The sequence below is a fragment of the Tauraco erythrolophus genome, chromosome 2 (assembly GCF_009769465.1).
Source record: "Tauraco erythrolophus isolate bTauEry1 chromosome 2, bTauEry1.pri, whole genome shotgun sequence".
NCBI lineage: Eukaryota > Metazoa > Chordata > Aves > Musophagiformes > Musophagidae > Tauraco > Tauraco erythrolophus.
Window position 1 is genome coordinate 109,278,121 of NC_141466.1, and position 12,533 is coordinate 109,290,653.

The window sequence follows — 12,533 nt, forward strand, 5'->3', positions numbered from 1 at the left end:
CTTAAGATACTCTAAGAACTGCAGAGCAACCGCAACTCATGAAAAAGCAACTTGGGAGAGAAAAATGACAGCGCAACCATTTATCTGCTGAAATTTAGCTTTAATAAACGAAATTAACAGTAAGAGGTAAGACAACAATATCCACTGCACCTTTTGGGAATCTGTTAAAACTAAACCAAAACAACACACCACCACCACAGTGAGATCAAAAGGAGGTTTCAGGAAGAAAATTAGCAGGACTTCATTTGAGATCTTGAACTCTGACCTTTGTTTATCAGAAGAATCACTGTCTAACTGTGATTATCTCAACTTAAGTATACTGAGGGGAACACCTTGACCATAACTGTCACACAACTTCCACAGCTTAAAACTATTCAAGTCCTTCCCTCATTCCCATCCATCTTCCCTCTCTCTAGTCATTTCCTTTGTTTCTAGGTTAAGAAAAATCAGCATTACGCAGCACCAGCAACATGAGGCAAGAGTGTTCATTCTGGCATTACACAACTTGGGACGCACAAGAAAGAAATACGAGCTCTCAGCCAAACCATCCCCCTGATGCAGCTTCCTCCTTACAGCATGTCTATGGAAACATGTCCTTCTTGAAAGGAAAACAGTACAGGAGTAGCTACCAACCTGTCAGCCCTGAATTTCCATTTGCGCATGGCCAGCCACATAGTTGCTGAAAGCATTCATCATTTCATTTCAGATTTAATCTTAGATCAGTTACTCCTGCACACCTGTGCTTGCACCTATTGTTAAATGACACACAAACACTAAAGAGTAAGGGAGAAAAAGATAGCATTTGATTCAAAAGCATGGAGTCTCTTTGAATTACCACGTTTCTTGTTCTGTGGCTTGTAAAAATTTGACAAAACTTCAAAAAACCTCAGCAAAACAAGCAGTCATTCAGAAGTTGACAATGGCTGTGAAACAATTGCTGTTCTAGCAGCTGTCACACATGTATGCATTAAAAATGCACCACCCACCTCATCCTCAACCTGCTGAGTTTGTCACACCTTCATTAGGTTAAGAACTGCATTTAACTCTCAGACCTACTGTGTTTAATTTTCACTTTTGGTAGCACCATGATGTACATATAGCAATCCTCAGGTCTTCATTCACCAAACAAACTCTACATTTGCCCAAAGCATAGCCATTGAGATTTTCAAAAGTCGAAAACGTTCAATGTTTTAGAATGTTCAAGAATATTAATTCTTAACAAAAGAAACCTTTCTCCATAACCATAAAAACTCACAAAAATGCAGATGTCCTTATCCTTAGTTACATCTAGGCCCTTCAGAAAACATGTTAACTATATGGCTTTCCCTATGGACAATAACAAACATGTCCTTTTGATATATGGTATCTGAACCACTTACCTTCTGTGAAAACAGTTTTCTGAGAAAACATTACATGAAACCATATGGTCAAAACACCTAGCTCATCTTGGCCCAATTGATTCTCTAAAATTATGATTAAAAGCTTGTTTTCAATAATTAATTCAGGATTTTTTACTAAAATTATTTTTAAAAACTTATCTTCTCAAAATTCCTGAATCCAGCGCCCTTACAGAAAGATCATCAGTGATTTTAGTCTAAGCCTTTATGTGCCAAGTTCCTTATTAGTCACTAATGCTGAGGACAGTGCCTCTGAAGAAACAATCAACAAATATTGAAAGAAATACTTCAGAAGGCAATAGTAGGAATGCTTTAAGACTTGCAGTAAGTCATGATCAACTAGAATCTCCTACTTCAACACTTCTGCTGCTTGCCTCTGGGTGGCATCCTTTTTTTTTCTTTTAAATGTTATGAAGAATTTATTCCTTTTTCTTTCCTCATCTGTGTGGGAGTTCCCATCTCACACCCATCAACCAAAGTTCAGTTGCAATAACCAGTGTACACACACCTATAATACATATATCATACATATGCTTCTATAATATACATGGCATTAACAGTACACAGAATTAAAAATCTGCTGAAGTGGTATCAAGATTAGAATACCACCTTCTCAGGCTTTTTGAAATGATGCCTTGCCTTTGAAAAACTCCATTATGTGCATCACCCAACCATATTTATCTATGATGCCCTGTAAGTGTTGACTATAATAAGATAGTTAATCACATACTATTTTTTCCTTCCCACAAGATCCCAGTCTATACCCAAATGGACAGTATGCTTTCACTCCATTTAGTTTCATTAGCCAAACAGGCATGGCTTCTAGAGAATACCTATTCCAGTGTAGCTTAGCCCTGGCTCTGAACACAATTGTCTTAATTTCCCCATGGCTTTTCCTGACACCCTCATTATAGCATTTGACTACCTATCAAGACCGCATGCTAGCAGAACTTTGAACCACATCTGTCTTTTGTGAACTCCCTGAAGACCAAACAGCTTTTAAACTCAAAAGCCATTTTTTTATTAGTTTTGCAATTTAGCCCAGCAGGCAACTAAGCCACCACACAGCCGCTCACTCGCTTCTCCTCCCAGCGGGGTGAAGAAGAGAAAAATGTAACAAAAGGCCTGAGGGTCAAGATAAGAACAGGGAGGAATCACCCACCAACCATGGCCCCAAGCAAAACAGACTCAGCTTGGGGACAAATCAATTTAATTTGATGCTAGTTACTTCAGAGACAATAATGAGAAACCAAGCTAGATCTTAAAAACACCTTGCTCCACTTCTCTCTTCTTCCTGGGTCTACGTACTCCCACCAGCAGCCCAGGGGGACAGGGAATGGGGGTTGCCAATCATTTCATCACACACTGCTTCTGCCACTCCTTCTTCCTCAGGGGAAGGAGTCTTTACATTCTTCCCCGATCCAGTGTGGGGCCCCTCCTTGCAAAAGACAGTCCCACATTAGCTTCTCCAATGTGAGTCCTTCGTGCAGGATGCAATCCTTACCCACCAGCTTGCTCCAGCATTGGCTTTTCCCATGGAGTCATGGCTTCTTAGGGAGCAGCCCTAAGGAGTCCCTTCTCATAGACTGCAGATGCATCTCTGCTGCACCATCAATCTCTAGCAGCTTGGGGGTCATTCCCATAGGAGACAGTCCTCTACAAACTCCTTTAGGCACAGGCATCTCTGCTCCAGCATGGGGCGTTCCACAGGCTGCGGGTGGATCTTTGCTCCAACATTTCTCTCATGGGCTGCAGGCAGACAGCCTTCCGTCTCACCATTGGCTGCAGGGGAATCTCAGCTCCGGCACACCTCCTCCTGCTCCATCTTCACTGACCGTCACGTCTGCCTAATTGTTTCTCTCAGGTCTTGGTCCTCTCTCCTGCAGCTGCGATGGGCCCAACTGGCCCAACCAACCTCAGGATGAGGTGCACCCAGCAGAGACCCTGGGAGCAGGGGGCTTCAGTGCTCTCCAAGCCACACCCTGCCTCCCCCCTCTCTTCACTGCAGGTCCTGCATGGTTCATCAGGTTCCTTTGTCACCTTCTTAAATATGGAATTCTCAGAGATCTTGATTGGCTCAGCCCTTGCCAGAGACTGGTCCGACTGGTTTTGAAGCCTAGGAAGCTTCTCACATCTCCTTACAGGGACTATATCTGCAGCCCCTCTCCTGCTACCAAAACCCCACCACATAAATCCAGCAGAATTAGAAAGAAGGGGGAAAAAAAAAAAAAAAAAAAAAAAAGCTAGAACACTCTAAGTGACTCCAAGTCACTAAGGAAGACAGAGCAGAAGTGAAGTGTGTCTTACAGGGTTCCATTGTAACACTCCACGTACCTTAAAAGGATGCAACTTAATTTTAGGAACTAAGCACAGCCGTAACAGATGGTTTACAAATACTGTATGCCAAATCGCATTCTAAGAAAAGATACTACTGCTGCTTTGCAATGGCAAAGTGACTGACAAAGAACCTGACTGGCAAAGAACTTAAGATCCATCGTTCTGAATGCCAGATTCCAATAATGGGACACAACTGAGATCTCAAACACTGGAACAGACGTTGTCAGGCAGCATAAGGTATATTTCTACTCAACTCCTCTTTCACTTATGCTTTTTTTGGTGAAGTTATTTGAAGCCACACTAAGTCCTACAAAATCAAAGTGTATGCAACAACACTAATTCTGACAATCAGGCTGCTCAGTAAATCAATTCACACTTAAATTCTCCAGGATTAAAATTCAAAGCTATTTTCAAATTGGGCATCCATTTCATCTAACTCTCATTTAAACTCCAATCCTGTAGTACTTCTGTAAAATAAAAGAGAGGGAGAAGGCATGTTTTGCAGTTGATGAGTTTGGCATGTGCTGTTCTACCAAAGCTCTGACTTGCTCAGGATATTCGATTGTAAGATTCTGTGTTTACTTTTCTCTCTACTTTGTCAATTTAGAATAAGCCTCTGAATTCTATTGTCCTGTAACAGAGTGCTGTAGCCACAATTCCTAAGTATTCCAGGGTTAATTTCACTCTTCTGAAGAAGCTATTGCATGGGACAATTATTTTTTTTTTAAATTATAGTTTTAGTGGAGTGAAAGAAAAAAAATCAGATTGGCTAATCACTTGAGCACTTACATAGAATATGTGAAAAATCACAGAAATTCAATAAATATATGTGGCACTACAATTTACAACAGCTACTTCAAACAACAGTGAAGCATCAGTCCCGTTGTGTCTCAGTTTCCTTTCACGTTAAATGAAAAAAATATCCTGTACAGTGGATCAGCCCCTGAAAATCATTTTCAAACTGGAACAGCCTTCTTAATTTCTGAGAGGTGACAATGACAACCAGAATGCTAGTTGCCGTCTGCCTGCCTTTTAAGTAAAACTTAATAAACGTCAGATCTAAATGTATAAGGGATAATGACCACTTCACAATTCTTTTGTCATGTCATCCCACCTGTGCAACAAATCACCAGGTATCTGGGACTGCATCAAATTCTTCCAGTATTTCAGCAATGCTTGTACACAAATTGTTTTAAAAGCCTGGATCTTTGAACTGTGAAATTACACCATTTTTCCAGGGATGGATTCATGGACAAATCCATAACTTCCACAGACATGTCAAAAAAGTTATCCAGAATTTTCAGGTAGGTAGGACTACTGAACTAGATGCCTTTCTGCTTGCTGTTTCCTAAAACTCCAGTCAACCATTTGCCTGTTTGATTTCCCTTTTTTTTTTTTTTATTCTGACATAATCAGCTTCCTCCCAGGCTTATCCTCTGTATACACAAATTATGGCACAGAGGTTACCAAAAAGTGTATTTTTTGCTAGCTTGCTTGCTTCTGCAAGCTAGAAGTCTTTGTTATTAAGCAAGTGACCACTTACTACAGTTAATATTTACAGCTCCCCAGGTACTATGTATCATTAATTCCAACACCCAACATGATGATACAGATTGACCTTTAACTAAGATTTAGACAGATTCTTCTGTAACAATATAAAAAGCCTTATTTATCCAATTCTTGGCAAATTAACAATGCCATATCCAGTTTTCAGACAGTAGATGTTTAAGACCATTAATTATTTGCATGGTAAACTCTGAAGACCTGAAGCCTCTACTGTATCCAGTTACACTCTCCCTTCCATTCACATATCCTCTCAAAGCATTTATCAGAATTTATTTATTTTAAATTCTATTTCCTATTGTTATTTCTACAATTATTCCTGTATATTTTGCTGTTACCTTTCTCTATAAAGTTCCGTATGACCGATTTAAAGGAGGTTCTAAGGTTGTAAGGCAAGGCTGACCTTGTTTGATTGTCTTGGTTTTTCATGGGCTGTTTCCAGCTTTTCATAGAAAGTTTTTGAACATATTATTATTCATGTCTGTAAATTAGTCTTTGCATATAAACATTACCAAATTCTGGACTCTGCTCTTGGTGCCTTAGTTTCCACTTGTAAAAGGCAGAGCTATTTGCCAAAGCAGGAGACAAGGCATTTACACAACAATTTGCAAATGAAGAATCTGAAACTCTTTTTTCATAAGAAGAGAGACAAGTTCTGTGAGGATTGATTTCCTCTTCTTTCTTAATCTGGCTCCTCAACATCTGCAAGTCATTCTTAAACATTCCCTTTCTCCCCATTATCTCAAATTTCATAGCAACATATTTCATCAAAACAGAACTCAGGAAAAAAAAATAAAAGAAATTCCACTTGGTATGTCAAACTTCATAACATGGTAATGCAAATAACTAAACTAAGATTTCCATTTTTAATGATTTACACAAATTTTTAGTTTCTAGTATTGCTTTGCTGTGCAACAGCTATCCAGATGTATATGCCAGATAAATTCAAGACGATAATTATAGCTGTATTAAGTGTAAATGTGACAAGGACATACTCTGCCATATGTTAAGAGCTTGTCAAGGTACCTCTGATTTCTGGTCCAAGATACTAAAAAAAAAACCAAACTAAAAACCTTCCTATATCCCCTCAGTTGTGGTGACTTACTGCCAGCACAGAACAGAAGTTAAAAAAAGACTGCTTGCTGACAGTGTAATTTCTTCTCAAAAACATTTGCCCTGTCCCTCCCAAAAAAAGGTTTATATTGGAAAGTTGCTTCATCAAATGCTTAATTGAATCCAAAATAATAATTAAAAAATAATAAATGTCTAATTCACTGGGGTGGGAGCCTGAGAACCACAGATGAAAGTCTATAAGAATTTTATCAATGCAAATGATAGTCAAAAATCAGTATGGATTATGGTTATGCTTTTAAATGTTTGCATTACAAAAAAAAAAAATCAAAACCTTGAAGTCGTTTGGATTTAATATAAATCCTTGATAAAATCAATAGTAGTGATATATTTGCACCTATTAGTTCTATTTTATTACTGCTTTATTTTATATGACATCATCATTAAAGAATGAGGAAAATAATTTAAAAACATCCTTATTCTACTCTGAATGAATATGGTTAATTCACACATTTAAATTATAGTTACAATGCACATATGCCAAATCAGAAACGTGACACCCACTGGAACAATCCATTAACATTGACAGAAAATATCTGATAAGGCAGATACATCATTAAAATGTATTTGGTTTGTTTTCACAAGGTAGCATAAGTCTTGCAAGAGTGCTTGGTGAACTTCCAGATCTTATTAAATATTTATAATTAATCCCTACAAAGTAACATTTCACAATGTGTGCTCTAATTAAAGGGACAGTGTCAGTTTGAATTTTTTTTTCTAATTTGACCCATCTAAAAAACTGCAAATGTAGATCCTACATGTCTGCTTAAAAAACTAGAAAACTTAGATCCTCTATGAAATTTTACAAAGATCTTTCACATGATCGTATGTGCAAGATCAAATGCATTCAGGTTAAAACTTCTTGCTCTGTTCTAGCAAGCACAGACCACTTGCGGGGGGTGTTGATGTAAGATTAATCTTCCCTTTTCTACGGCTGTTGCTATTCCATAACTCACTTTTAATTTTTAGAAAGTCTATTTTCAAAAGGCATAAACGTAGAAAGAAATACAACATGTACTCATGACAGAAATCTAATATTAAGATTCTTTCCTTTGATGAAACTCAGTCTTTCTTAACCTCAACTTTTTTTCTTTTTTTCGATAAATAATCTAGGGACAGAATCTTTTCCATTAGTCTAAGCTCTTCTCTACATATTTCTCTAGAACACCATGACTTCTACCTAACATCCCCATTTGGCTACCCCACGGTCAAGAATTAAGAAACTAGTAGGAAAATTAGTTTTTCAACTTGGTAAGTTTCAACTTCACATTACATTTCACAAAATCCCTCTTTACCGAGAATGCTGTTACTAAGAGCAGAGCAAAGCAAGGATAAGAATACCTTTTCCAGACTGCATCTATAGCCTTTTAATTAATTCTAAGAAATCTAACCTTAATATCAACTATCTGAAAACGCAGAGCAGTAAAAAGTACTATTAAGTTTGTTCTTTTATCAGAACAATGATGTTGCTACTATTTTAAAGATAACCAAATATCATATATGACTGTAAAAATTATGGGAAATTGTCATTTCTAGATTGTCCTTAAATAAATACGTTCAAAGCTCCATTTTCAATGTTTTAAAAAGCCACTACCCAAATTACTGGTTTAGATCAAAATAAAAAATAAGATCCCCAAGAAAATAATTTCTAAATCAATATGTATGGGTGTGTGTCAGCATATTCTTAACTGTGCTCAACTATGCAAGAGATTTAAAAACAAGTTCAAAATCTTTTAACTCCTCCTATTTTAGACATATTTTGTGTAACAACTGCAAAAGATCTCATTCTTAGCTGAAGTCAGAGACCTCAAGCTACAGATGTCCCAAGTATTTATAGATGTTCCAAGTATCAGAAGGTAAATCTATATCAGTGTTTTAGCTTAGGTTAGGTTTTTAGTTCTGAAGCAAATCCCTGATTTTTCTGCATGTACTGTGCTTTTGGTCATGGAACTGTCTTGGACCACTTGAACTGTTCTCTTTCAAATGAAACTAAACTGAAAGCTGAACTTCAGGACTGTGCCTACTGCACTTTCACTCCATTTATTGAACAGGTGTAGAAACCATAAAACCAAACCACAACTATTGCAGAGTGAAAAAAAAAAAAAAAATCCCTGAAGCATACCTGCTGTGAACATTGGGTCTTCATTACTTTTTCACTCTACAGATCACCTGTTACTTGCTAAAGCAGGTAGGGCCATAATCTTTATTAGATGCTGACAATCTAAATTCAGGTTTGCATCCAATGTTTGAAAGTGGCATAATCCTCTAACAAGAAATCAAATCCCTGAACAAAGCACTCCTACTGGTCTGTGGTGAAATGGCTTTTGGCACAGGGTAGGGCTGGGGGGAAGACATAGTTTTTGTTTCTATATTTAATACAAATCCTGCTATGGAAAGTTTGCCTGTAAAAGCTCGGACAACACTAACACACATACACACACTTTCCCAGGACTAAAATCCCAATTTTGAGGCTGTTCATAGGTGACATAGGCAAAGGAGAGACTAACATTATTTCCTTCTGTATAGCTTTCCTTGACACACAGGCACCTATACGGTTCCATCGCTGCATCACAGTTATCAGCATGGCCATGGCAATTACATCTGAAAGAACAATGAGGAGTGAAGAAAAAATTAAAACATAGAAATATATCTGCCCAACAACATAATATGGTCACGAAGACAATTTTGTATATTACGTAGTCTGATTCTTTATTAAGAACAAATAAACATCACCAAAGAGAATGTTATGTGCAGTAACCTACAAAAGACTACTTCACCCAACATACTTTTAAGTATCAACAATTGCTATCCAAGAAAATAAAAACTAGCATGTAGTAGAGCTACTGTTACCTTATATAATATGTAATGAAAACTATATTTGGGTATACAATATTAATACGTAAAACTTTATTTAATAAATGGCAATTATTCAACATTCAGCCTTACAGTGTAGCTATTGTTTTTCAAGAAATTTTAACCATATCAAGCATAATCTTCTAGTTTAACCCATTTTGATCTCAGTTAAAACGTACATTTCTTACTAAAATAAAATCTTTATGTAGAGTATTAGTTAATAGGCGATAACCATCCTACTCTACCTGAAGGGCTGCTCTTCTGGAGGCATGGCATAGCTTTGCAAGCTACAGCTGAAATTACTTTACTGTTACATAGTCACCAAGATTGTAGCTGTTTCAGCAAAAGCATTATCATAAACACATCTAAATCAATAATCAAAACATATTAGTAGTGTAGAAAATGTTAAGGTAAATGTGACCTCTAATGGGGTGTTTTCTCTCAAAGCGAGATCTCAACTACCAAAATAATTTCAGGAATAATACTTATTAACAAAAATCTGTGCCATATGCTGCTTTGAAACTATTTCATTGCCAAATTTGCATATTATATACAGGACGTAATTAGTCCTTTCACAAGACAGCACACATCATATACAATAAAGTTGTCAGTCACAGATAATGTAACACTTTTAACGACAGCTGCCCAGTTTTAAACGGAAAACTACAGCTAAAACAAAAAATGAGCTCTACATTAAGACTGTTAAAATTGCCATGTCTGGGAATCTATAATGAAACTTGGAATAGCTACTGAACTAAAGCACAAGCCATGGTTTCAATTATAAGCCTTTGCTTAGAGGCATTGGCAATGCCAAGGAAAGGACTGCTTTTGACAGATTTGTGTAATAAGTATAATTAATTTTAAAATAACATGTGAGAAAATGTTTTAAAAAAACAGTACACCAATCATTTCAAACTTGATGCACTGCTTCAGACCAAATTCCCTTCTCATTCATAAATGTAAAAGCAGAACAACTTCATTAAATTTTAGGCAGGTCATTATATACTTCACACAGCTGTATTAGTGATGGGTGGGGGAAGAGTTCCATAACACCTACCTTCCACTGACTGTAACTTCATTAACTCCATAATATCTATGCCTAAAATTTACCCAAGACTCATTAGTATGATATTGGCCGCGGAGATGAATCCTCACTTGTGTAGCTTTTACAAATTCTTGCAGAGATGGAGTATTGTAAAAATCATTGTAACCAGGTCGGTGATTTGGTTCCGGGGTAAGAATGCTAAAAGTTAGATTACCACGGGAATACGGTGTAAAGCTGTTTAAACAGAGAGGAAGACAAATTAAAATCAAAATATCACATATTTTACAGATTCTATTTCCTAATGCCCTTTTTCTCAGGGAGGGTTCCACTTAACTGTACACAGGGGTTTTTTTGTGGTTTCTGGTGAAACTTCTTATGTCAGTGGATTCCCAGTCACTGGAATTCAAGCAAGAGCAATGTCCTCTATATGTCTGTTTTTCCCCAAACTGCCATGCTGTTCTCCAGACCTTAAGTTTGCAATTAAAAGTAAAGCCTCTAAAAGGCAACTTCAAAATATGAAGTGTGACTGATACAGTGTCATCTGCACTAAGTTTTCAAAAAGGTTAACAGTGTCTGTGAGAAACATGAAGTATGCTTGAACAACATAAGGATATCAGATGACTAACATGATAATTAACATGCCCATAGTTTTAATTATATACCTGCTAAACACATATAAAAAACATACAGAAAAGATTATATTTTGAATTCCAGGATCACTGGACTTTATCATCTCCATTCAATGAGTGAGCAGAGTTAGAAACACATGCCACCATCCAGTGAGTGAAAATGCAAGAGAACATAATGGAATGCAGCAGGATTGAGAGTAAAACTGTATCTTTAAGGCTAAGAGTGGGAAGGACAGTCCAGAGAATCCAGGTAAAGGCTGAGTAAACAAGCATATATAAACGGCACGTTTGCACAATTTGGTATGAAGTATATCTTATGTTGGTATATTTACTAGACAGAGTTTAGCTATGAGAAGAACTTGCCTCTGCAAGAGGCAAGAATGCCTGCTTATTCACACAGCTACACGGGCTCACTAAAAATAGGTATCCCATAGTATCACCTGGCACCTGACATACAACATTCAAAAAATATTATTCTTGTCACTTCAAAATATCTCTGAGCTTTTGAAAGATGAGATTCGTAGTTAGGCTAGGTCTACTGAGTCACACTCCTCTGTCTTCATGAAGGAGCTTTGAATTAACTGTGCCTCTATCCACGTCAGTGCTTCACAAAAAATCTCAGTGGAATATATCTGTATGATTCTCTGGGGGATACTGTCCTCTCTTCCCATCTGTAGAAAGTTAAATAAAGTGTTTTCTTCCATGACACATAGAACTGTAATGGAAATGTTAAGACAGGTACAGATGGCAGATGAATGACACCATCTTAGTTTGGATACACCAGAAGGAACAGCAGGATTGCAAGGCTGATGGCACCTAGATAAGCAGGTCATCAAGATCTTAGGGCATCTACATGCAGCTTCTCAGGAAAACAAAGGAGATCCTAAAACAAGGGTCAGCCAATATTCAGACTAAGCAAAGACTCAAGCCTCTGATAGGAGAGAAAAAGGACAGTGAGCAACTCCTAACTTACAGAGGTGGTACAGGATGGAGAAACAAAGGTCTTAATCAATTTCATCTCCTAAAGGACACAAAACAGTCCATTCAGTACTAGCATGTGTTCACCAAAACAAGAACCTTCAATCCATGGTAAGGATTTCAAAGCCAAGGTCACTTGCCTTTCATGTCAACCCAAGAAGTCCAGGCTAGGCCACCAGGATACAAGCACCCTGATGTCTAAATCCTGGACAGACAATTTGGACATATCTTGGCAATTACACGTATGTGAGTATGAGAGAGAGGGAAACCAGTTTTGTTTTACAATAAAATCACCTTCCCCTCTCATAAAAGTCTCAGCAGGGAGCTTTGCTACACTGCTGACCCAAATTTGGAACATTGTTCCAACAGTAACTTCTCTTTGAGTAGACAGAATACTCACCATTACAGAGTATATTTTTTTATCTTTCAAACAAAGCTTTCTATACCTCAGCTGTACCCAAAATCACTCATTCATATCACTTCCTGTCATCATTTACATCATAATCAAAGCGGAGAAACAGAAAAGCTACTTACAAAGCATTTACGGAAACAGTTCATACTTCACTCCTCAGCTCTTTTAAGAAAACATATAAATACATA

The 12,533-nt window shown here is 37.3% G+C and overlaps 1 protein-coding gene across 1 annotated transcript in view; it reads right to left on the reverse strand.

Moving 5' to 3' along the window:
* The window catches only part of USH2A (usherin), a 397,560-nt gene that overhangs the window by 343,694 nt on the left and 41,333 nt on the right, over positions 1–12,533 (reverse strand). The window contains exons 7-8 of the mRNA XM_086629442.1: positions 10,339–10,560; positions 8,936–9,029 (exon numbers count right to left, since the gene is read on the reverse strand). Of these exons, the coding sequence (XP_086485568.1) occupies positions 8,936–9,029; positions 10,339–10,560 (316 nt within the window). The remainder of the gene's footprint in view (positions 1–8,935; positions 9,030–10,338; positions 10,561–12,533) is intronic.